The sequence below is a fragment of the Camelus bactrianus genome, chromosome 1 (genome assembly GCF_048773025.1).
Source record: "Camelus bactrianus isolate YW-2024 breed Bactrian camel chromosome 1, ASM4877302v1, whole genome shotgun sequence".
In the NCBI taxonomy this organism is placed as follows: domain Eukaryota; kingdom Metazoa; phylum Chordata; class Mammalia; order Artiodactyla; family Camelidae; genus Camelus; species Camelus bactrianus.
This window is the reverse complement of record NC_133539.1, coordinates 120,470,785-120,496,419: the sequence shown is the minus strand read 5'-3', so window position 1 is coordinate 120,496,419 and position 25,635 is coordinate 120,470,785. Positions and strand designations below refer to the sequence as shown.

The following is a 25,635-nucleotide window of genomic DNA, read 5'->3' as shown; positions in this document are numbered from 1 at the left end:
GTTGATTTTGAGTCTGTGATACTATACATATCACTACCAGTAACATTGTGTGTTAATAATTAAAAATAAAAAAGCATGACAAATATAAAGTCTTTTTAAAAATGAGTTTTGGGAAAACTTACAGAAAGTTCCAAGAAGTAACATTGGGCTCATGCTTGTTAATGCGTAAAATTAATTTTAATCTCATGGTTGTTAATTACCTTTTTGATTAAAAGGATTTCAGACAAACCAAGCCTGGTAGGTCAGAACAATTTAGGTGTGTAGTCTTAAGTTGAGATGTAAGACACCTTTAATGTTCTGTTTTCCTTTGTGAAATACACACATAGTTTGAAATTGCACTCCTTTAATTTCTTTAAGGATTCTGAACCATGTCGTAAGGGCCTTGTGTCGTTAGAATTCCCTAGATCCGGTCAGCTCATGGAGGTCCATGGATTCACATCAGCGTCACCTGGGAATTTGTTAGACTCCCACAGTTTTAGGCCTCGTCCTGGACCTGCTGAATCAGAATATGCATTTAGACGAGATCGCCTAGTATTCCGGGGTGAGAAGCTGAGTTGTTGCTCTGTAGGTCAGTAACAGTCACACTTCAGTCTGCACAGAATCACCTGCAGGACTTGTGAAGACAGATTGCTGGGCCCCAACACCAGAGTGTAGTGGGTCTGATGGGGCTGGAATTCACGTATCCAGCAGATTTCTAGGTGATGAAGATGCTGCTGTTGGCTGAGAACACCCTTTCAGAACCCTGCTCTAGCTGACTTCTTAGAAACTAGACAAAATTATTGAGAATGGTTTTCATGAACCATAATCTTTAAATAACCTCTTCTTTAAAGAATCTTTTAAAATGCAGTTGCTTAGTTCTTCTATTAATATTGGATCGAAATTCTTACCTTATTTCCCAGATAGCTCTATAATATGAATTAGAAACTATCCTTGTGGTGATTACTTCTGTATTTCTATATTATTTAAATATATTTTTTAGCCATAGTATTTTACAACTGAACATAGCATGTCTTTTGCAGGTTAATATTGTTGTTTACCTTAATAGTGAGGCCCTTTTGTAATTATTTTAAATATAACGTACATTTCTGAAATCCGTGATAATTTTGCTGGTAGATCCATAACATGTAACCAGTTGGCGCGAAGTTATCACCTGACAGGGACATTAACTTTTCAACTTAATTAAGACATGATAAGACACTTTATAGTTGATCAGATTCTAGAAATAGGAACCTGTCAGTAGCTCAATAATGAGTGTGTCATGCCTTTTATCAGTATGAAAGGTGTGTGGGTTTACCACCTAAGGAAATGAATGTTCTCTTTCTCCAGGTGATAATTGATGACCAGTTACCTGTTGATCATAAGGGAGAACTCCTCTGTTCTTATTCTAACAACAAAAGTGAACTGTGGGTTTCTCTCATAGAGAAAGCGTACATGAAGGTCATGGGAGGATATGATTTCCCGGGATCCAACTCAGTAAGTAATAGACAAGACGGTCCAGACACAGACTCATGCTGCCTCCTAGGGCTGTTTTAAATTTGAAAGATTATAGATGATGTATTTGGTTTAAATGAAAAGATCAACCCATGGAAAGTGCTGGTCAGTCACCTTGTTCTGGGAGTGTGTGTTTTCTTTTGTAAGGTTATTAGCGCATTGTGTAGATTTGTTACTCAGGAAAGCCTGAGAGTGTGTGTGTCTGCTGTTAACGCTGACCAGTTAAATACAGTGTACCTTTCCAGAGAAGCCTCTTCAGGTCAAAGGGATGTGTCATATTGTCATCCTTATGTTTTGTTTTATTTTGTTTTGTTTTGATTTGTAAATTCAGGTTCAAGGAGGTTTTTGTTAATTTTTCCTAACCTTAACACAACTTAACCTGTAAAATCGAGGTATGTGCCAGTGTCCTGTAGTTGTATCAGGTAAACTGGTGGGGTTATGCCAGAGGTTAGTCAGGTTAGCGTGACTTTGAATTGTAATGTTAATTAGCCTGTGGCTTGAGAAAAGATATTTGACCTTTGTTAGCCTCTTTGTCTGTAATATGAGGATAACACCCACCTCTCAAGAACTGTAAAGATTAAATGAAGTAACATGCACATCACCCACATTCATATCCTGGGTTAGTATCCTTGCCCACGACCTGGCCTCCTTCATTCTCCTGGTTCCTAGATGCTAGTCAAAGAATGTGTAGGTCATGGTTAAAGGTAAGAGGATGTCAACATTTCCACCTAGCCTCCATGTTCAGTGGCTCTGTCCTTCAGGTATTTCTAGTTTAGCTTTCTAATCCATTGCCTGTTCATTTAGCCAGTGCAGCTTAGAGAAGGAATGAGAATAATATAAAATATTAGAAAAATGACTGTCATATAGTAAAAACTCAGTAAATGGTTAATGATGATCATCATAAAGCGTTTTTTTCTGTTAAATGTTTTGAGTTTTCATCATATTTATCAGTAAAACAGTTCTGTTGTATTCAGGAAAAGCAGCAAAGATTTTAAGGAAAAGACAATCTTGTGCTTAAATCTAGGTAGGTGTTTGAGTTAAATAAGAAATGTACTACTGGTAGAAAACAACTTACTACCTCCTGACTTATTCCTGTCAAAATCATCGTATCAAATCAGTGAGATTTAATAGCTGCCCCGGGGATGTACATAAGAGCTTGAAAACAGCCTGCCTGCCCTGTTTTATGCTGCAGAACATCGACCTTCATGCCCTCACCGGGTGGATTCCAGAGCGGATTGCCATGCACTCAGACAGCCAGGCGTTCAGTAAGGACAGTTCCTTCCGGATGCTTTATCAAAGGTAAACTTCTCTCTCTTTCGTGCTGAAAGAGATTACTTAAGAACCTCATGCCTTACTTAGAATGGATATTGCAAAAGCTGTCACCTTCAGTCATTAGGGAAATTGTGGTTTTCAGGTAGACTTGACTTTACGCACAGCCAGCCCTCTGTCATCCTCGCTGATGGTTACAGTGAATCCAGACTGTAGATAATCTAAAACATTGAATCTGGAGTATGTAATATGGAAAAACTGCCTCGCACTTCCTGAGTACTTAACAGCTTGAGGGAAGGTGGGCAGAGAAGGGTGTGAGAAGGTGAAGTGGAGGCCTTAAGTGGACGCCCCCCGGGAGGGCGGAGAGCCGTCTGTACGGTGGTGCACACTCAGTGCTGACGCCCAAAACACAGTGCACTGATCAACAGAATGACGTGGCTTTGGGAGAAGTACATTGGCTACTGCACACCTTCATTTTTACTTGTAAATCATTTGAAAATTTAGCATTTGTTTTTTTCATCGATAGGTTTCTACCTGAGAATTAAGTTGTCTAAAACTGGGAGCGGAAAAAAGGAAATGTGACCGTTTTTCTGTTATGCTGTGAAATAGAAATGTGCTTCTTATTGAAAGTTCTTTGGAGGGTGTTGGGCTTAGCCTGTTTTAGGAAAGACTTCAAATTTGGGGAAATTTCCAAGTAGGCCATGAGTAAAGGAAAAGTGCTGTGATCTGTAATTACAGACGTGTTTTCCTTCGGTGACCTGTCTGTTGGGTCCGTTCCAGGTTTCACAAAGGGGACGTCCTCATCACGGCGTCCACTGGCGTGATGACTGAAGCGGAGGGCGAGAAGTGGGGCCTGGTGCCCACACACGCGTATGCTGTGCTGGATATTAGAGAGTTCAAGGTTTGGCCTTAAGTGTGTTTCTCTCGTTTTTCTTGTCTGCTAATAAGATGTTGCAAGGATTCCAAGCGATCTATGAGACTTCTAAATACTGACAAATTGAGGTCTAGGCCATGTTTCAAAGTCATTTCCCCTGTTACATTAAACAGCTTGACTGCTGCCATTGGAAATTATGAAATGAAAAGATGGGAAGTGTAAAGACAGCACAGATACTGATGACAGAACAGAAACATTGTATCCTGCAGGGTTGAGGGGCATGCATAGCCCTCGGGTTCTGGGCTGTGTGATGGCGCTGGGGTCAGGCACAGTTTAGTCTCTGGAGCACAATCGACATTCAGTAACTTCTGTGCAAGGACAAAAAGTCAGAGGACAGTGGATGAGAACCTTGCTGGTGGGTTTGGACGTGTGAGACCTCTTTCAGACCCTTCTCTGAGTTCAGGTATCAGAACAGTTGACTTCATTACTTCTCATGTTGTTAATTAGCTGTTTTTAACTGAAGAATGGATCTGCCCTCTGGGTTAGAAAATACAAAGATTGTTAAGGGAAGACTCTCTTCCCCTGACGGTGCAGTACCTAAGCTGTCTGGTTACCGGGAAGCTTAGCTAGCAGTGTGTTCCAGTTCCTCCTGCTTAAACTTAGAGAGAGTGGTGATCAGTCAGCAATAACAGGGTATACTGTGTATTAATGAGACAGGTTTTTCTTCCCTAGCTCACAGAATTATATGACTTACAAAGGCAGTAGGGACCTGCTGCGACATTTAAACATTTACACTCTCGATGCTTTGAGTCGGCCACTGTTGTTACACCCCCAACCACGGGGTATAGAACTGTCTCATCCTTTTAAAGTGGCATGAGAATTGACTACATAAAGCAACAGTAGAAAAATGTATGTGAAATTACGTAAGCTGGGGGTTTGAGTGTGTTTTAGAAATGTAATTTGCCACCAACACCAGCTAAAACATTGTGGGTAACAGTTGCTCTTATTTAGTAATAACTTTATTGTCAGAAGCTGCTGTGAGCTGGGTGTTCATGGACGGGTGAGCAGTGTTGGGGTACTGGCAGGAGATTTAAAGTTAGGTAATGAAACAGGCAATATGAAAGCAAGCTGGAATTTGAGGGAAATTTCTGTAAAGATTATATCATTTACTTTGAGTAATAAGACTATTTTTCTGATTGTTCAGGGGAAACTGGAAAAATGACATGTTTAAGAGAAAAATGCGTACCTGTGATTTGACTTGAAAACAAAACATTAAAAAATTGTGGATTCCAGTAAAGTAAGAATTTCAAGTAACAGCCTTTTCAGTTAAACATCAGTAGCGTTATTCATACAATATCAATTCCACATGTTAACTTTTCTATAACAATGGAGGCTTTTTTTTCCCATTTTTGTTTTTTGACTTGAAGTATAACAGACCTGCAGCCCCACATTAGTTCCAGGTGTACAGCATAGTGACTCCATATTTCTGTGTTACCAAAAATCAGCATGGTCAGTCTGGTTGCCGTCTGCCACTCTGCAAAGTTACTACAGCATCACTGACCGTATTCCCGGGGCTGAGCATTTCACCCTTGTGACTCACTCATTTTGTAAGTGGAAGTTTGTGCCTCTTCGTCTCCGTCATGTTTCCCTCATCCCCTCACCCATCCCCCCGTGGGACCACCGGTCTGTTCTCTGTACCTGTGAGTCTGTGTTTGTTTTGCTATGTTTGTTTGTTTTGTTTTTTAGATTCCACATGTAAATCAGGTATGTTACATTTGTCTTTCTCTAACATCTCACTTAGCATAATACCCTCTAGGTTCATCCATGTGGTCACAGATGGCAAGATTTCAGTCTTTTTTATGGCTGACATGTTATTGCACATATATATAAACACCAAATTTCTTTATCTAGTCATCTGTCAGTGGGCACATAGGTTGCATCCATATCTTGAGTATTGTAAATAATGCTGCACTGAACATTGCTGCGCATATATCTATTTGAATTAGTGTTTTGTTTTCTTTGGATAAATACCCAGAATTGAAATTGCTTGATCATATGGCAGTTCTATTTTGAATTTTTTGAGGCATCTCCAGAAGTGCACAGGGACTCCCTTTTCTCCTCATCCTTGCCGACACTTGTTATTTGTTGTCTGTTTTGCCATAGCCGTTCTGACAAGAGTAAAGTGTATTTCATTGAGGTTGTGATTTGCCACTTCCCTGATCAGTCATGTTGAGCATCTTCCCGTGTGTGTGTTGGCCATCTCTATATCACCTCTGGGGGAAAAATCTATATTCAGGTCCTTTGACCATTTTTTAATTGAGTTTTTTATGTTGAGTTCTTTGTATATTTTGGATATTAATCCCCTATCAAATTTACTGTTTGCAGATATCTTCTCTCATTCAGAAGGCAGCCTTTTCATTTTGTTGATAGCTTCCTTTGCCTTGCAAAGCCTTATTGTTTGATGTAGTCCCATTAGTTTATTTTTCCTTTTGTTTCCCTTGCCTGAGGAGACAAGTACAAAAAAATATTGCTAAGGCTGATGTCAGAAAGCATACTGCCTAGGTCTTCTGGGAGTTATGCTTTCAGGACTTATATTTAAGTCTTTAATCCATTTTTAGTGTATTTTTGTATATGGTAGAAGTTAATGGTCCAGTTCCCTTTATTTGCTTGTAGCTATCCAGTTTTCCTAATACCATTTATTGAAGACATTGTCTTTTCCACACTATATTTTTGGTTCCTTTGTCATAGATTAGTTGACCATATAAGTGTAGATTCGTTTCTGGGCTCTATTCTGTTCCATTGAGCTACGTATCTGTTTTTATTCAATGCCATACCATCTTGATTACTGTAGCTTTGTAGTTTAGTTTTTAGTTTGGTTAAAGCCTGTAACTTTATTCTTTCTCTAGATTGTTTTGGCTATTCGGGATCTTTGTGTCTCCATACAAATTTTAGAATTATTTGTTCTAATTCTGTTAAAATGTCATTGGTATTTTGATAGGGATTACAGTGAATCTATAGCTTGCCTTGGGTAATATGGTCATTTTAACAAGATTGATTCTTCCAGTCCATGAATAGGATACATATTTCCATTTGTATTGTCTTGTATCGGTTTCTTTCATCAGAGTACAAATCTTTCACCTCTTTGGTTAGATTTATTCTTAGGTATTTTATTATTTTTGATGCAGTTGTAAATGAAATTGTTTTCTTAATTTCTCTTTCTGATAGTTCATTGTTAGTGTATAGAAGTACAACTAATTATATTGATTTTGTATCCTGCAGCTTTACTGAATTCATTTATTAGTTCTGACAGTTTTTTGGTGGCATCTTAAGGATTTTCAATGTATAGTATCATGTCTTCTGCAAATAGTGACAGTTTTTTTTCTTATTTTCCAATTCCAGTGCCTTTTATTTCTTCCTCTTGTCTGATTGCTGTGGCTAGGACTTCCAATACTATGTTGAATAAAAGTGGCAAGAGTGGACATCCACATCCTTCTCTTGTTCCTGACCGCAGAGGAAATACTTTCAGTTTTTCACCATTGAATATGATATTAGCTGTGGGCTTGTGATATATGGCCTTTAGTATGTTGAGAGATGTTCCTTCTATACCCACTTTGTTGAGAGTTTTTATCATAAATGATGTTGATGTTGAATTTTGTTAAAAGCTTTTTCTGCCTCTATTGAGATGATCATACCAGTTCCACTTAATTTATTGATGTGGTGTATCACCTTGATTGATTTGCAGGTGTTGAACCATCCTGTGTCCCTGGGATAAATCTTGATAACAGTGTATAATTGTTTTTAATATGTTCTTAGATTTGGTTTGCTAATATTTTGTTGAGGATCTTTCTGGCTGTGTTCGTCAGAGATACTGGCCTGTGCTTTTCTTTTTTGTGTGGTGTCTTTGGTTTTGGTATCAAGGTGAGGCTGGCCTCTGAGAATGAATTCTGAAGCATTCCTTTCTCCTCAGTTCTTGGAATAGTTAGAGAAAGATAGGTGTTAACTCTTTAAACATTTGGTAGAATTCACTCATAAAGCTGTCTGATCCTGCACTTTTTGTTTGTTGAGAGTTTTTAAATTGCTGATTCAGTTTCATTACTGGTAATTGATCTGTTTGTATTTTCTGTTTCTTCCTAATTCCGTCAGAGGAGATTGTCCATTTCTATGAATTTATCCGTTTCTTCTAGGTTGTCCACTTTACTGGTGTTTTATTGGTGTATAGCTGTTCATGGTCATTTCTTATGATCCTGTGTATTTCAGCGGTGTCAGTTGTAACTTCTTCATTTCTAATTTCATTTATTTGGGTGCTCTCTTAATGACTCTAAAGGTTTATCAGCTTTATATTTTCAAAGAACAAGCTGTTAGTCTCACTGGTCTTTTCTATTGTTTTTTAGTCTCTGTTTTGTTTATTTCTGCTCTGATCTTTATGATTTCTTTCCTTCTGCTAACTTTGGGTTTTGTCTGTTCTTTTTCTGGTTCCTTTAAGTGTGAAGTTAGGTATTAATTTCAGGTTTTCCTTGTTTCTTAAAGTAGGCTTGTATTGCTATAAACTTACCTCTTAGAACTGCTTTTGCTATGTCCCCAGAATTTTGGATTATGTTTCCGTTTTTATTTATCTCGAGGTTTTTAAAAATTTCCTCTTTCATTATATTCAGTGACCTATTAGTTATTTAGTAATGTATTGTTTAGTCTTCACATGTTTGTGTTTTTTTGCAGTTTTCTTGTGACTGACTTCTAGTCTCATATTGTTGTGGTCAAAAAAGATGCTTGATGTGATTTCAGTCCTACATTTATTGAGACTTGTTTTGTAGCCTAGCATGTGATCTGTCCTGGAGAATGTTCCATGTGCACTTGAAAAAATTCATATTATATATATGTGTAATATATATATTACCTCTGGTCTGACATGGTGTTGTTCAAGTCAGATGTTTCCTTAATGATTTTCTGTCTGGTTGATCTGTCATGTGTATTTTGCTGTTTTGGGGTAGAATGTTCTATAGGTATCTATTAAGTCCATCTTGTCTATTGTGTAATTTAAGTTTTTTTCTTATTGTGTGGGTGATGAGTCCATTGGTGTAAGTGTGCTGTTAAAGTCCACTAGTGTTATTATGTTACTGTTGATTTTTCCATTTATGTCTGTTAATATGTACTCTAATGTTGGATGCATATATATTTACAATTGTTATCTTTTCCCTGGACTGATCCCTTTAGAATTATGTAATGATCTTCTGTGTCTCGTTCGTCTTTGTTTTAAAGTCTGTTTTGTTTTTCATAAGTGTTGCTACCCCAGCTTTCTTTTTGTTTCCATTTGCATGAAATACCTTTTCCCATCCCCTCACTTTCAGTCTTTGTGTGTCTTTAGATCTGATGTAAGTCTTTTGTAAGCAGCATATATGTGAGTCTTGGTGGGGTTTTTTGATTTTTTTGTTTTTTTGCTTCATTTAGCCACTCTTTGTCTTTTCATTAGAGCATTTAGTTCATTTAAATTTAAAGCAATCATTGCTAGGTATATACTTACTGCTGTTTTGTTAGTTGTTTGGGGTTATTTTTGTAGTTCTTTTTGTTCTTTTGTTCTCTTCCCTTGTGATTTGATGTCTGTTTTTAGTGTTATGTTTGGGTTCCTTTCTGGTTTTTTTTTATTATAAGCTATTATAATATATTGAATAAAGCTCCCTGTGCTATATAGTCAGTCCCTATTTATCTATTTTATATATAGTATAGTAGTGTATATCTGTTATTCCCAAACTCTTAATTTATCCCTACCTGCCCCCACACCATTCCTCTTTGGTAACTGTTAGTTTTCTATGTCTGTGAGTCTGTTTCTGTTTTGTAAATAAGTTCACTTATATCATTTTTTTAGATTTCACATATGAGTAGTATCATATAACATTTGTCTTTCTTGTTTGACTGACTTAGTATGATAATCTCTAGGTCCATCCATGTTGCTGAAAATGACAATAATTCATTCTTTTTATGGCCATGTAGTAGTCCATTTTGTGTGTGTGTGTGTGTGTACATACCACATCTTTATCCAGTCATCCATTGATGGACACTTAGGTTGCTTCCATGTCTTGGCTGTTGTAAATAGTGCTGCTGTGAATATTGGGGTGCATGTGTCTTTTTGAATTAGAGTTTTTGCCTTTTCTGAATATTGTCCAGAAGTGAGATTGCTGGATCACATGGTAACTATTTTTCGCTTTTTAAGGAATCTCCATACTATTTTCCATAGAGGCTGCACCAATTTACATTCCCACCAGCAGTGTAGGAGGGTCCCCTTTTCTGCACACCTCCTCCAGCATTTATTATTTGTAGACTTTTTGATGATGGCCGTTCTGATGACTGTGAGGCAATACTTCATTGTAGTTTTGGGTTTTTTTAAAAATTACTACAATTGTATTAACTGCTATGAAGCAGCAGCACAGGGTGCCTGGGAACATTTAACGGAAGGACAGTCTAGGCTGGGAGAGGGGTGGGAGGTGTGTGTCAGGAAAGGCCTCCCTGTGGAGGTAAATAGGCTGAGACCCGAAGGATAAATTGGAATTAGCCAGGTAAGGGTGTAAGGTAAGGAAGGAATTTCCCAAGCAAAAGGAATAATATGTACAAAGGTAAAAGGCACTTGGCATGTTCTAGAATCCTTGTGTGGCTTGAACTTGGTGAGCAGTGGTGAGAGTGACGCCTTGGAAAGTACCGTCCTCAGAGCAGCGGTCTCAGCATCACTTGGAATTTGTCTGAAATGCCAATTCTCACAGCAGAACTTTCGGGTGGAGCCTGGCAGTGTGTGTGTGTGTGTGTGTGTGTGTGTGTGTGTGTGTGTGTGTGTGTTTTTAACATATCTGTATTTTTCATTGTTTCTAAGAACAGTTGAGAGCTTTAGCTTTTTAAACTTACATAGTTGTCAAAGGAATAAAGCCAACCACAAAATAAGAATCAACAGAATGCAGTCATCCAATCATAAAGGACAGTCAGATGTGCTCGCACATATTCAAGAAATCAGTCATCTAAGTTGTAAATAATAAGTAGTTCATTTGTGTCTTTTTTTTTTAATATTCCACATATAAGTGATATCATACCGTATTTTTCTTTCTCTTTCTGGCTTACTTCACTTAGAATGACAATCTCCAGGTCCATCCATGTCACTGCAAGTGGCATTATTTTATTCTTTTTTATGGCTGAGTAGTATCCCATTGTATAAATACACCACAGCTTCTTTATCCAGTCATCTGTTGATGGACATTTAGGTTGTTTTCATTTCTTGGCTATTGTAGATAGTGCTGCTATGAACACTGGGGTGTATGTGTCTTTGTGAATTAAGGTTCCCTCTGGCTATATGCCCAGGAGTGGGATTGTTAGATCATATGGTGAGTCTGTTTTTAGTTTTTGAGGAATCTCCATGCTGTTCTCCGTAGTGGCTGCACCAATTTATATTCCCACCAGCATTGTTGGAGGGGTCCTTTTTCCCCACACCCTCCCCAGCATTTATTGTTTGTGGACTTTTTAATGATGGCCGTTCTGGCTGGTGTGAGGTGATATCTCCTTATAGTTTTGATTTGCATTTCTCTAACAGTTAGTGATGTTGAGCTTCTTTTCATGTGCCTGTTAGCCATCTGTCTGTCTTCTTTGAAGAGATGTCTATTTTGGTCTTCTGCCCATTTTTTGATTGGATTGCTTGTTTTTTTGATATTAATCTGTGTGAGCTGTTTGTATATTTTGGAAATTAGTCCCTGTCAGTCACATCATTTGCAGATGTTTTCTCCCATTCTGTAGGTTGTCTTTTCATTCTGTTGATGGTGTCCTTAGCTATACAGAAGCTCGTAAGTTTAATTAGATCCCATTTCTCTATTTTTGCTTTTATTTCCATTACTCTAGGAGCTGGTTCAAAAAATACATTGCTGTGATTTATGTGCAAGAGTGTTCTGCCTGTGTTTTCCCCTAGGAGTTTTATAGTATCTGGTCATACATTTAGGTCTTTAATCCATTTTGAGTTTATTTTTGTATATGATGTTAGACAGTGTTCTAATTTCAGTCTTTTACATGTAGCTGTCCAGTTTCCCCAGCACCACTTATTGAAGAGAGTGTTGGTTTTTTTTTTTTCATTGTATATTCTTGCCTCCTTTGTTGTAGATTAATTGACCATAAGTGCATGGGTTTATTTGGGGCTTTCTATACCTCGTGGTAGTTTTGATTTTCATTTCTCTAATAATTAGCAATGTTGGGCCTTTTTCATGTGCCTGTTGGCCGTCGGCATGTCTTCTTTGGAGAGATGTCTGTTTAGGTCTTCTGCTCATCTTTTGATTGGTTTGTTTGTTTTTTTGATACTGAGTTGTATAAGCTGTTTGTATATTTTGGAAATTAAGCCCTTGTTGGTTGCATCATTTTCAAATATTTTCTCCCATTCCGTAGGTTGTCTTTTTGGTTTGTTTATGGTTTCCTTTGCTGTGCAAAAGCTTATAAGTTTAATTAGGTCCCATTTGCTTATTTTTGCTTTTATTTCTTTTGCCTGGGTAGACTGCCCTAGGAGAACACTGCTAAGATTTCTGTCAGAGAATGTTTTGCCTGTGTTCTGTTCTAGGAAATTTATGATGTCCTGTCTTATGTTTAAACCTTTAAGCCATTTTGAGTTTATTTTTGTGTGTGGTGTGAGGGAGTGTTCTGACTTCACTGGTTTCCATGCTTCTGTCCAGCTTTCCCAACACCACTTGCTAAAGAGACTATCTTTTCTCCATTGTATATTCTACCTTCTTTGTCGCAGATTAATTGACCATAGGTGTGTGGATTTATTTCTGGGCTCTCTGTTCTGATCCATTGATCTGTGTGTCTGTTTTTGTGCCAGTACCATGCTGTTTTGGTTACCGTAGCTCTGTAGTGTTGTCTGAAGTCGGCAGTGGGGTGGGGGGAGATACCGCCAGCCTTACTCCTTTTTCCTCAGAGTGGCTTTGGCAATTCTGGGTCTTTTGTGATTCCATATAAATTTTAGGATCATTTGTTCTAGATCTGTGAAAAATGCCCTGGGTAATTTGATAGGGATCACATTAAATCTGTAGATTGCCTTTGGCAGTATGGCCATTTTAACAATATTAAATCTTCCAATCCAAGAGCATGGGATAGCTTTCCATTTCTTTGATTCATCTTTAGTTTCATTTATCAGTGTTTTATAGTTCTCAGCAAATAGTCTTTCACCTTGGTCAGGTTTATTCCTGAGTATTTTTTTGGACACAATTTTAAAAGGGATTTTTTTTAACTTTCTGCTATTTCATTGTCAGTGTAAAGAAGTGCAGCAGATTTCTGTAGGTTAATCGTGTAACCTGCTACCTTGATGAATTTGTTTATCAGTTCTAATATATTTTGTGAGTATTTTTAGGATTTTCTTTATAAAGTATCATGTCATCTGCATATAATGACAATTTTATCTCTTCCCTTCCAATTTGTTTTCCAGTTTGGATCCCTTTTATATCTTTTTCTTGTCTGATTACTGTGGCTAGGACTTCCAATACTATATTGAATAGAAGTGGTAAGAGTGGGCATCTTTGTCTTGTCAGATTTTAGGGGGCAGGCTCTTAATTTTTCACCATTAAGTGTTATGCTGGCTGTGGGTTTGTCATAAGTAGCTTTTATTATGTTGAGGTATGTTCCCTCTCTACCAACTTCCATAAGAGTTTTTATCATGAATGGATGTTGAATTTTATGAGATGTTTTTTCTCCATCTGTTGAGATGATCATGCGGTTTTTGTCCTTCCTCTTGTTGATGTGGTGTATGACTGATTGATTTGCATATGTTGAACCATCCTTGCATTCCTGGGATGAATCTGACTTGATCTTAGTGTATGATCTTTTTTATGTGTTGTTGGATTCGGTTTGCTAATGTTTTGTTGAGGATTTTTGCATCTATTTTCATCAAAGATACTGGCCTATAATTTTCTTTTATGGTAGTGTCTTTGTTGGGTTTTGGTGTCAGGCTGAAGGTGGCTTCATAAAATAAGTTTGAGAGCGTTCCCTCCTCTTCAGTCTTTTGGAGGAGTTACAGAAGTGTTGGTATGAGTTCTTTACACATTTGTTAGAATTCCTCAGTGAAGCCACCAGGTCCTGGACTTCTGTTTGCAGGGAGTTTTTTTTATTACAGATTCTATTTCACTTCAAGCAGTCAGTCTGTTCACATTATCAGTTTCTTCTTGATTCATTGTTGGTGTACTGTATGTTTCTAGAAACCTTTCCATTTCTTCTAGGTTTTCCATTTTGTTGTCATACGCTTCATAGTGTTCTCTTATGATTTTTGTATTTCTGTGATACTGGTTGTTATTTCTCTTCTTCCATTTCTAATTTGGTTTGTGTCCTCTCTCTTTTCTTCTTGGTGAGCCTGGCCAGAGGCTTGTCGATTTTGTTTATCCTTTCAAAAAACCCAGCTCTTGGTTTTATTGATTTTTTTTTTTCCTTTTTCTTTTTAACTCTGTTCTATTTATTTCCTTTTTTCTGCTTGCTTCAGGTTTTGTTTGTTCTTCTTTTTCTAATTCTTTCAGGTGGTCACCCTGCCAGGGGTGCAGGTCCTGTTCCGATTCCTTTTTTTCCTTTGCGTCCTACCCAGGTCCATGGCAATGCTTGCAGCTTTGGTTGTATACCGTCTTCTGCCAGAGTTCAGTAGGTGTTCTGGGAGAATTGTTCCACGTGTAGATACGGTTTTGATGTATCTGTGGGGAACTGAGCCCCGAACCCTTCTACTCCCCCGTCTCCATCTCCCCCCAGGGCATTTCTTTGTCTCCCCCGTGCGGTGATGTTCTGTACTGTGATGGTACATCTCCATTTTAAGCTGCTGTCTCTACGTCCAGACAGGTCTTACCGAGGGATTTCTGAACCTGTCCAGGGCTTTTCCTTTGCTGCCACTTGGAAATAACTTTGGAAGTGGGATATTTCATCCACAAACCAGGTTCTTTTTCTAGTCCTCTTGCCTTTCTTCCGTGTTCAGGTTCCTCTGAATCACTGGTTTTCTATCCAAACAAAATCTTAGTGCCCTGGAATGTCAGTGATACCCGGACTTGCCTCTGAAAAGCTTGGCAGCTGTTTTCTCTGCTTCATGCAGCTTTTTAAAGAAGTGATAGAGTCCTGAAATAAGGAGATACCTTGCTCACGTATAACTAGGTTTTATGAAGAAAAAAGAGTTCATGTTCAGCGTGTGTTGGGCTGATGTGTGGCCGGGACAGGGGTGAGGCACAGGTGGTAACAGAAGAAATTGGGAAATGATATTAATGAAGGTTCCAGGGACTGTAGCCTGAGAGGAATGAGTCTCACTTATGTCCAGAAATCACATCTACCCCTGGGCTTGATTTGCCACATTTGAAATAACATGGGAATGTGTCCTTTAAACAATGTCTTCCAAACAGTTTGAGTTGTGACATTGTTAGAAAACTATAGGAAACTTAGGAAAACTTAGGAAACTATATTCCTAAGTTGATGCTTTAAAATAAGACAGATACTTTTTTGGATTTACAAGCGCTTTTTTTTTTTCTGAATCAGTGTAATCAGCTGTAGACACACCCAGCGTATATTGAGCACAGTCTGTAACCTCAACACTCCGTCCATAGCTCAGAGGAAACTTCTAAAAAAGGATGATAGTGTCCATTTCAGGGAGTTTACAGTCTCATTGGGGAGAGAAGACTCCTGTATTTGCTTAAGTAGGAAACAGCCTAAGATAGGATACTATTTATGTAAACTAATGTAATACAGATACAAACTTTAAAAGAGAAGTAGCATATAACTGAAAAAGTGTGCTCTACACTGGAACTTGACACAACATTGTAAAATGACTGTAACTCAATAAAAAAAAATGTTAATAAATAAATAAATAAATATTCAGAGTACTCAAAAAAAAAAAGAGAGGTAGTAATTAAAAGGAGACAGAAATTACTAAGTGCTGGACACTTTGTGTTTGTCACATCATTGAGTCTTCACAAAGCTCAGAGAGTGAGTGACCACGCAGGGCCCACACAGCTGATGAAGTCGAGCTGGAGTTGGGTCCCATTTCATTTGGGCTCCAGAGTCCCTGCTCTTTTCATTGCTTCAGTCTTTGCTGAGAGACCACCAGTGGAGGACAAAGCTGAAGAGGGTCTGAGAGGAGGAGGAGGAGTTACAGGGATCAGTGGGCCTCCCAGGGAGCAAATGCATTTCCGGGTGAAATTGAGTAAGGTTATTGAGGGAATTGTGACAGGAAGGAGTGGATCAGGGCCACAGATACACAGGGTACGAGTACTGGGAAACGGAGGCCGAAGTGGAGAGCGGAGCAGGCTCTCAGGGAGCAGGGGACACTCGGCACTCTGAGGCATCCCTGTCCGGGGGGCTCCTGTGACGGTGGCAGTGTTGTGTCTGTGCTGTGCGACACCATAGCTCCTGCTGCACTTGGTCCTTGAACTCTCGAAGTGTGGCAGTGACTAAGGAACGGGTGTGTAAGCCTAATTTAACTGTAATTTAAATAACCACACGTGGTTAGTGACCACCATCTGGACAGCGTAGCTCTAGAGATGGGTATTTATTTATAGTTTTTGAGCAGGTACAGGACACAGGGAAGTGCTGATTAAAGAATAGAAATTTCAAATTGATTTCAAGGGAAAAGAATTTATAAGTATTCAAGATGCATCCTCACTTTAGAGAATGAGATAACTAATTAATAAGAATATGGTAAAACTGTTTTGCAGTTTATCTCCTGACTTTTTTAATAGGGGCTGCGATTTATCCAGTTGAAAAATCCTTGGAGTCATTTACGTTGGAAAGGAAGATATAGTGAAAATGATGTGAAAAACTGGACCCCAGAGTTGCAAAAATATTTAAATTTTGATCCTCGAACAGCTCAGAAAATAGACAATGGTAAGTATGTCTTTTAATTTTAAAACTTTGATCTTTAAATAAATGTTTTAACAGTGTGAAGTATACTAAACTGGCTTAAGGCATTTATCATTAAGGTTTTTTTAGATTAACAAAGCCATCTAATTTTCAGGAATATTTTGGATTTCATGGGATGATCTCTGCCAATATTACGATGTGATTTATTTGAGTTGGAATCCGGCTCTTTTTAAAGAATCAACATGTATTCACAGGTAACTTTTTTGCTCATTTCAGAATATGCTTTATAGTAGTCTCCCTTTTTCCATTTAAGATGAAATTGTTTGGGAAGGCTAGCATTCTCTGTCTTTTTGTCATGGCCACAGAGGACTCTCATGTAATCGTTTTCTTTATGTGCTTCTTGGTTGTGCCAGAAATTTAGAGGGGAAAAAAGACAGAAAACCTGGTAACTTCGTGAAACACAGCACTTTTAAAAATAGTCGTCCACTTTAGCTGTAATGAGAAATGTAACTACTTTCTTTATTGATTTTATCTTTTAGTACTTGGGATGCTAAGCAAGGCCCTGTGAAGGATGCCTACAGTCTGGCCAACAACCCGCAGTACAAACTGGAGGTGCAGTGTCCACAAGGCGGCGCTGCCGTCTGGGTTTTGCTTAGTAGACACATTACAGACAAGGTGCGGATACCTTCCTGTGCCCCGAACGAGAGCTCTTAGATATAATTAGACCGCTGTGTGCGAGATGTCACTACCACCAGCCTGTCTCACTTGTATCAGTGGCTTGAAAATAGTGTTTTCTTAGATAAAAGAGTATTTCCCTCTAAGGAAATTGATAGTTTGTAATTGTACGCTTAAAATCTTGCTCAGAAATCACCTCTGAAGAAAAACATGAGCGAGTTTATGCTTTTTAGTGAGGGTTTTAGTGTTGGTTGTATGTGCTTTAGATCTTAAGAATATTAACATTAAAAGGGGGTTTGGAAACTTTGACTCCTGACTCTATAAAGGATACCGTAATTCCAGTGGCTTCAAAGCCTTCGTTAGTGTGTTGCTTCCTACACTGTGGTTACCTATTGAAATGATAGTTTAATTCAGGCATTTTTTATAGCACTAAACAGAAATGCTCCTAAAATTAGAAATAACCTCCTCCGCCCTCCCTCCCCACCCCACACACAGAGGCAGGAGCATTTCAAGCCTGTTTTCCTAACCGCAGTGGACTCTTTGTGCTTTTAGGATGATTTTGCAAATAATCGAGAATTTATCACAATGGTTGTATACAAGACTGACGGGAAAAAAGTTTACTACCCAGGTACGTGTCCGTAAACAGACATTGAAACAAACATTGCGACTCTGTTTACGTGATTAAGTGGAAAATGACAATTTTTTGTAAATAATATGCAGACATTGATAATGATAATTATGCTGATAGACTAATAGAAACTGCTCAGACAGGTGGGTGGGTATTTATGCTCGTGTGTTCTGATTTGTTTTAAATTGGGAGACCCCCTGGAATTTGGGATTTCCACAGTCTTGCACATTGCTGTCAGCGAGGGACCAGCGCCCCCTCTGCCCCTCCTCCCACAGCCGCTTTGCCGACAACCCCTCCCCTGCCCACGTGCGCCTTCTGCCCTGTTCTGTGTAGTGAGCGTGATTAAGGTCCAGCTTATGTTACTCCCTCTGTGACCATCTCTGCCAGGCAAAGGGAATCTTCCCTCTGCAGGTCTCCTTGGGCGCTTAACATACTGTGTTTGAAACCATTTTGCTTTCACAGTAAGAAAACTTTTCTCTCATTATGACATGATAGGAACTGTTAAGTTTATGTTCTAGTCCAGGAGACAGATGAGCAAAAATAACCCAGATAGTGATATGTGTGTGTAAAGAAGTAAGTAGGGTCACGTGTTAGTGACCTATGGGTGACGTTGTGGGGTGGCCGTGGAAGGCCTTTTTGAGAAGGGATACAAGGGACTCAGTGACAAAGACGAGTCAGTCACACAAAGAACTGCACGTGCTCCTAGTGCAGGGACCCTGAAGGGAGAAGACGGCGGAGCTTCCTGGGCCGGGAAGGAGGCCGGCGCGCCGGGGAGTTGTGGGTCAGAGCAGAGGGAAGGAGGGCCGGCTTAGGTCACAGGGCCCAGAAGCCACAGGGAGGGGCTGGGTCTTGCTCTGAGTGCGGTGGAAGGCTGCCGGAGGGCCTAGGTCAGGAGAGGGACGGGGCCTGGTGCTTTTTTAAGAAAATTCTTTGTAGAATATGTTGGAGGGGACAGAAGTGGAGGAGGCGGGGGGACCAGTGAGGGGGTTTTACTCACATGGGACATGGAGGGTGGAGGTGGAGAAGAAGAGCCAGCAGACTGGGGCTTTGGTCGGGAGGTCAGGACTTGCTGAGGTGACCTGGGGCAGCGGGGGCTGAGAGGTACCCCTGGTTTTCTGGCTTGAGCACTAGAGGGCGTGTGCGGCCTTCATTGAGGTGAGTGCGTGTTGCTGGGAGCAGGTGCGCTGTGCAGTAAAGTCACAAGTTAGTTTTCGGCTGTGCTAAATCTGAGACCCTGTTAGCTTTCCAGGTGAAGGAGCGGAGAGGAGCGGGGTCCTGGGGTGAGGTTGAGGCAGGTGGAGGAGGCGAGGGACGAGAGGACTGCGGGAGTCCCATGTGGAGGGGCTACGGGCTCAGGACAGCCAGGACCGGGCTCTCGGACTCTCGCATTTTAAGGGTAAGCAGAGAAGGTACCGCCGAAGAGTGTGACCAGTACCTGGTGAAGTCGAGGAAGGCCTCACGTAACGGGGGGAAGAGCGTGGCCACGGCCACCTGTTGCTGTTTCCGAGGTCCAGCGAGATTAGGTTGGAGATGAGGCTGTTGACCTTGACGAGGACCTTGAAAAGAGAGGTGGGCTGGCGCCCAGTCAGAGTGTCTTCAGGAAGGGCTGTGAGGTGGCAGCAGTTGCTGGGGAAGGTGTGCAGGGAGGTGGGCAGTGGTGGGAGGTGGGCTCAGTCCCAAGAAAGCTCCGCCATCTCCCCCAGCCCGCCCCGAGGTGGGCCGCCATTCACTCCTGCCAGGCAAGCCACCTAGATTGTCTGAGGTGGGCCGGCACACAGTAGGTCCAGTAGGAAACACCAGGCGAACCTGGCCACATTTTCCATTTTTCACGTTGGTCATTATACAGCCAGAAAAGCACCAGCGCTGGGAGTGTATTCCTGGCAGTCCTGACACGTTACATATGTTTTGAATTTCAGACAACTTGTTACTCTTTTTACTTGGATTTTTTTACTTTTTAAATACAGTGCTCCCTCTCGTACACATAGTGACTTGCCATTTCAGGGTACTTTCTGGTCTATAGTTTCACTGTCATCACGTCACCCTGTGGTCAGGCAGGGCTGCCTGTTCCCCGTCTGACAGGGGAGTAAGCCCAGCGTAGGTCAGACCTGTTACGGGTCCCAGACGCGCCCGTTTTTTCCCTCTTCACACTGGATCACACCACCTCTAAGCATGCGAGACTTACTGCCTGTTTGAGATACTACAGTGTTAAGTTTTTCTACAGATTACATTATAAATATTAAGTGTTCGCAGCGTTCATCTTAAATGATACATAATTGAGATGCGTGAAGGGATTTTATTGTATCAGCCTTGATTCGTCAGGCTGTCAGAATGTATCAGGCAGCTTTGTTTGTAATAGGAGAATATTTAACCTGCATATGCACGTGGCCCGGATAACTGGGTCGGGGAGCAGAGATAAAACGTGCCGTGTTCCTACCACAGCCCACGCAGGCGTGCATGCGGTTTTAAAAGGAATAAACCGTACCAGGTAGATCAACAGGGATCTCAAAAACATGGTGGGAAATGAAAGCTATAAAACAGGACACGTACTGTCGGTTTTCTCAGATACACAGAAGTCACATGTATCATTATTTTTAGGGAGGTGGGTGTGAAAGTAGGAAACGATGCCCATCAGCTCCATCCGAGCGGAGTGGAGTCAGATGCAGGGGTGCTGGTTATAAAGAAGCGGGTGTGACCAAAAACTGTTCATTTAATTCTCAGTGGTGGGGAATATAGATACGTGTTTATATACTTCTTTGTATCTTTTTAAAAATTTTCCTCAAAATCAAAAAAGAAGCTAATCCTGACTTTAAAATCCTCTGCTAGAGAGACCACAGTGCAGGGCAAAGGGCAGGGATTAACGCGGCTCACTGAGAGCATCCCGGCAGACTGCGTCCTGCTTAGTGGTTACTGTTTAAAGCTTTAAGTTATTTAATTTGTAAAGCTTTTCATTGAAATTGTAATTGTTTAGTGCCATTATATTTTAAAGGTAGAATTAAGGGGATGTCCATCCATTTTCTTTTCCTGCCATCAACCATAAAACTTAAAAACTGAAGAAATCAAGTCCCGTCTTCTTCTGTAACCCTGTTTGTTTATTTGCAGCTGACCCACCTCCGTACATTGATGGGATTCGAATTAACAGCCCTCACTATTTGACTAAGATAAAGCTAACCACACCCGGGACCCATACCTTTACATTGGTGGTTTCTCAGTATGAAAAACAGAACACCCTGCATTACACAGTCCGGGTGAGTAAGCCGCCTGGCGCGCCAGGCGGGGCCGTGCGGTCCCAGGCGGGCTCTGCTCTGTCAGCGGGGCTGCCTCTGGTTGTTTCTGAACCGGATCCCTGTCTGTTGCTGTGTAACAGTTCAGTTGTAAATGATGGGGACGCTTCCTACAGAAAACGATGTTTCTCTGAATGACATTCCAGATGAACGTAGTAGTCTTGAGAGCTTGGTCCTAAGGGGATGTATGTTGGACTAGAAGGCACAGAGCAAGTGATGCAACCTCCTTTGTCTGTGAAATGAGGACTTGGAACCTAGTGGAAGGAACTCGACTGCCTGGAAACACACTGCTCCCGTGAAGCTGGGCTGGTCCTCGTAATTCTGCTCTGCCTAGATTTGTTCACCCTGCGTCAGTTACAGCAGCTCAGGTTGAAGAGATTTTAGTGATGAAAAGGGCACGGGGGAGCTGCTTTCAGCCTTCGTTCTTCAGAGCAGAAGCCAAGGCCTGGAGAGGGTGTGACTTGTCCCGAGTCACACGGTTGGCGTCAAAGAAGCCAGGACAGGAGCCAGGCTGCCGGCAGAACCATGACCCTCCTCTGTGCCAGCTGATTTTGTAGTCTTCCAGAACATTCTCTCATCACGTCCGTGTTTTTATAAGATAAACTTTATCACTGTAATAATTTTTTTTTTATTCTAGGTGTACTCAGCATGCAGCTTTACCTTTTCAAAGATTCCCTCACCATACACCGTATCAAAACAGGTGAGAGAAGTTTTCTCTGGGTCATAGTCTCATTGAAATCTCAGCACTCCATTCACTTTTTCTCCTCTTCCCAGCCTCCCCGCCACATTTAACACTTTCTTATAAGATAAAGGCATCTGAGGCTGGGCAGGAGTACCAGGGAAGTGTGGGGAGTCTCCAGGCTGGGCCAGATACGAGCCCTTCAGTGGGCAGCACTCGGTGCTGCCGTGGCCGGTGGGGAAGGCCGGGGGTGGATCTCATCAGGAGGATCTCAGACTGACTGCAGGGTGGGCTCGGTGTGTGGAGGGGGCTGGAGGGCGAACCCCCGGCAGGGAGAACTCGATGGTGGCCTGGCTCCCACGGGGAGGGAGAGGCCCGGCCGCCGTCGGGGGAGGGGGTGCGGCCAGAGTGGAGCGCTGCTTTTTAAAAAATTTTATTTCAGGGTGCAGATTTTGTCTTCAAAGTAGAATTGGAGAATGTGAAGCTTTGTTAACACAGAACCTTTGTTTTATTAGATCAATGGGAAGTGGAGCGGTCAGACGGCTGGAGGATGTGGCAATTTTCAAGAGACTCACAGAAATAACCCCATTTACCAGTTCCACATAGAAAAGCCTGGGCCATTACTGATTGAGCTGAGAGGACCGAGGTTTGTGACAAGTAACTTCCTTACATGAAGAATGTTATATTAGAATGAGCTTCTCATGGAACAGGGCCAGGTTTTGAAACAGACATACACGCATGTGGACACTTGATCTCTCATAAAGATTTGGTATTGCAGGGGAGGGGGGCAGGACACTGTTCAGTAAATGCTGCTGGAATAATTAATATTAGGGGCCACTTCAAATCTAAAAGTCAGTCCCAGGAGGTTACAATACAGGAGTAATAACCAGAGTAAGGAAAGATTTCTGAAGACACAGAGCACACAAAAAGATTTGTAGATGTCCTACATTAGTAAGAAGAAAGTCTGCAGTTTTGTTTTTGTTTTTGTTTTTGTTTTTTTGAGGGGAAGGAGAGATGATTAGATTTACTTATTTTTTATTTAATGGAGGGACTGGAGATTGAACTCATGACCTCGTGCATTGCTAAGCATGTGCTCTACCGCTGAGCTCTGCCCTCCCCACTGCTTTTAAAAAATAAAACAAAACCTTGAACAGGTGTATCATGAGAGAATCCAAATGGTCAATAAGCTGACCAACAATTTGAAACAACCCAAAGTTTCATGAGTGGTATTAAGATTATAAAAGTCAGCCAACAGAGTCCATGTAACAGTGGAAAATTAGAGCTCCGCGCAGCATGGTGGGTGGGTCTCGGGGGCCAGCAGAATGCACGCTGTGTGACTCCACCTGTGCGAGGCCAAGACAAGGTGCCTGGGGGTGCATGCCTCGGTGCAGGACAGCGGTCGCCCGACGGCTCAGCTCCGGGGCCGCGGGGCACGAAGGACGGGGTGGTGCTGACCAGGGTGGGTGACCCAGCTGTGTGTTCTCTTCACAGGTTACTTGTTAAGCCACGTAGTTGCTTGATGTACATTGTGTTCTATTTCACAATTTTAAAAGGTTTCAAAAATACAGAGAATAGAGGTAAAAATACTACTAGCTTCCAGATAAAACTAGGCTTAAAAGAAACTGATAATCCTTTCAATAAGACTGAGCTGTTTTTAAAACCCTTTGCCACTTTGATAGGTGAAATACGGTACCTGATTGCCCTTCTGTATGTAATTTCTAGGTAGATTGACCAGGTGAAACTGTTGACAGTGTGGATTTTTTCCTTTGCTCATGTATTTATCTTTTTGCCCATTTTTTCTGTCAAAGTTGTCATTTTTTCTTAATTGTAAGCGTGAGTAAGGGTATGAATGTAAGGGTATTAACGCCTTCACATATTTGCAGGTACTTTTCCTAGATTTTTGTCTCACAGAGAAAAAAAAAAGTTTTTTCATTTTAAAGCAATCAGGTCTGTCTGTTCTGCTTTATTTTGCTGGGGGCAGGAACTCTCACCCTAGTGTCAAATACATTTTCGCCAGTTTCTTCTAGTACCTTTATAGTTTTATTTTTTACCTTATTTTTTAAATCCACATGAACTATATTTGGTATTTGGTGTGAAATGCAGTTTGAGAAGCAGCAGCAGTGACCCCGCTCTCCCTCTGCCAGGCAGTACAGCGTTGGGTTTGAAGTCGTAGCGGTTTCTGTGGCGGGAGACCCTGGGCCCCACGGCTTCCAGAGGAAATCCAGCGGTGACTACAGGTAAGGCTGGCGTTCGGATCGTCTGCTTTATCCTTTAGTGTTCGTGGCGGCGGCGGCTGCTGTAAACCTCGCTCTCATTTTCCCTGAACGTAGGTGTGGGTTTTGCTACCTGGAACTGGAAACGATACCTGCTGGGATCTACAATATCATCCCCAGTACTTTTCTGCCTAAACAAGAAGGACCATTTTTCTTGGACTTTAACAGTATTGCCCCCGTCAGGACAACACAGCTTCAGTGATGGAGAAAGCTCAGCAATTTCTGGATTCGGTACTTAAAGCAACATCCGCTCTTCAGATGAGGACACGAATCTCCAGGACACTGAATACAACAGAACAGAGTTTAATCTCTGAAACCATGACTGTGCAACCTGGTGCTGAAGTCGGGGTGTTCAGTGAGAACTGTATATAGTCAGCCTGCGTCACTCAGAAGTACCATTGACGTGGTTTTGTGCGCACGTGGAGTGAGCCTGCACTTAGGGCCCGAGTGTAGCCGGGAGTAGGTGAGGAGAGGAGGCTCAGCCAGCGCTGGGGGGTGGGGGCGCCCCTGAGAAGAGGGAGCTGAGACCAGGGGAGGAAGTGAGGGACGTAGGCTCCTGGGGTGGCACGGGGCTGGGGACACCCCGAAGTGCTTACATTCTGTTTGTCTTTGGCAGAGAGCATGCTGTACGTTAAACCCGCTTGTGTCGTGACCCCCCGTGCGTCTTGGGCAACTCATTACCAAATGAATCACGTTCCCGTATGATTTTACTTCTGCGTTATTTATGACTTTCTGTGTTTATTGTTGCCCAGAGGTTATGAGAGGATTAAAGCTTTAATACTGATTAGCACTAAGATGCTCATGCTTAAGAGTAAAGGTCGTTGGCGTTAGAGCCCTGCCTCCTACCGACTCACGTAAAGAGGACCGATGACAGCAGTAGTCTGACACATCACAGTTTGGCTTGTATTGTTCCATTGCGCTGTAGCTCTGCTCTGGTGGGAACGGCACTCTAAAGAAGGTGCAGTTGAGAATTTCATACGTGGTATTTGGGCTGCATTTGAAAAACTGCTAAGATACTACTGTCTTGTGTAAATTCCCCATTGTTTACATAAAAATCCATTGGAGTAGAATGATGTTCAAGATTTTAAAGATCTAAAAATTACTGTGGAATTTTTCATCTCTAATTACAAAAACTTCTTATTTTGTATTTCTATTATCTTTAATTGAAATAAAATGTTTATACTTATGGAAACTGCATAGTTTAACCTAGAGAAATTGTTTAAAGGACTTCATGTGGTATGTTCCACCTGAAAGAGAACTCATTATTTGCACTAAAATTTGCTTTTACAAAAAAAAAAAAAAAAGTCTGTTCCTTCACATTCAGGATGGCGGTAGATGGTTCTACAGATGAAATTTCACTTTGGTAAATATTTCGTGCTTTCACTTTTAGCATATTTTAGGTGGATTAATTTAATTTCCTATGACTCTTTAAAGAAAAAAATCGGAAGAATATAAGAGATACATTTATTACAAACATACAATTGAACCTTCTGTGTTGAAGATCTTGTACATGATGTAAAATAAGACATGATCCCTGCCTTCCAAAGCCCGGGGCGGAGGCCTGTGTGCACAGCGTGCTGTGCCGCACTGCTGCGTTCTGTCTGCAGCACAGCTATGAGCAGAGCTCGAGATGGCCAGGCAAGCGC

The 25,635-nt window shown here is 41.2% G+C and overlaps 1 protein-coding gene across 3 annotated transcripts in view; it reads left to right on the top strand.

Moving 5' to 3' along the window:
- The window catches only part of CAPN7 (calpain 7), a 45,487-nt gene extending 20,306 nt beyond the window's left edge, over positions 1 to 25,181 (top strand). The window contains exons 10-21 of one of the 3 annotated variants that reach the window (XR_012509597.1): positions 1,327 to 1,473; positions 2,684 to 2,790; positions 3,541 to 3,661; positions 16,333 to 16,477; positions 16,608 to 16,707; positions 16,993 to 17,128; positions 17,681 to 17,756; positions 20,856 to 21,001; positions 21,675 to 21,737; positions 22,232 to 22,362; positions 23,820 to 23,953; positions 24,047 to 24,185. Coding sequence is in view for 2 of the 3 variants with exons in the window: in XM_074372052.1 (XP_074228153.1) it covers positions 1,327 to 1,473; positions 2,684 to 2,790; positions 3,541 to 3,661; positions 16,333 to 16,477; positions 16,608 to 16,707; positions 16,993 to 17,128; positions 17,681 to 17,756; positions 20,856 to 21,001; positions 21,675 to 21,737; positions 22,232 to 22,362; positions 23,861 to 23,953; positions 24,047 to 24,191 (1,410 nt within the window). In the remaining variant the exon portion in view is untranslated. Of the gene's footprint in view, positions 1 to 1,326; positions 1,474 to 2,683; positions 2,791 to 3,540; positions 3,662 to 16,332; positions 16,478 to 16,607; positions 16,708 to 16,992; positions 17,129 to 17,680; positions 17,757 to 20,855; positions 21,002 to 21,674; positions 21,738 to 22,231; positions 22,363 to 23,819; positions 23,954 to 24,046 lie in introns of all 3 variants that reach the window. The other 2 variants (XM_074372052.1, XM_074372068.1) reach the window with 2 other exon arrangements.
- The last annotated feature ends 454 nt before the right edge of the window (positions 25,182 to 25,635 follow it).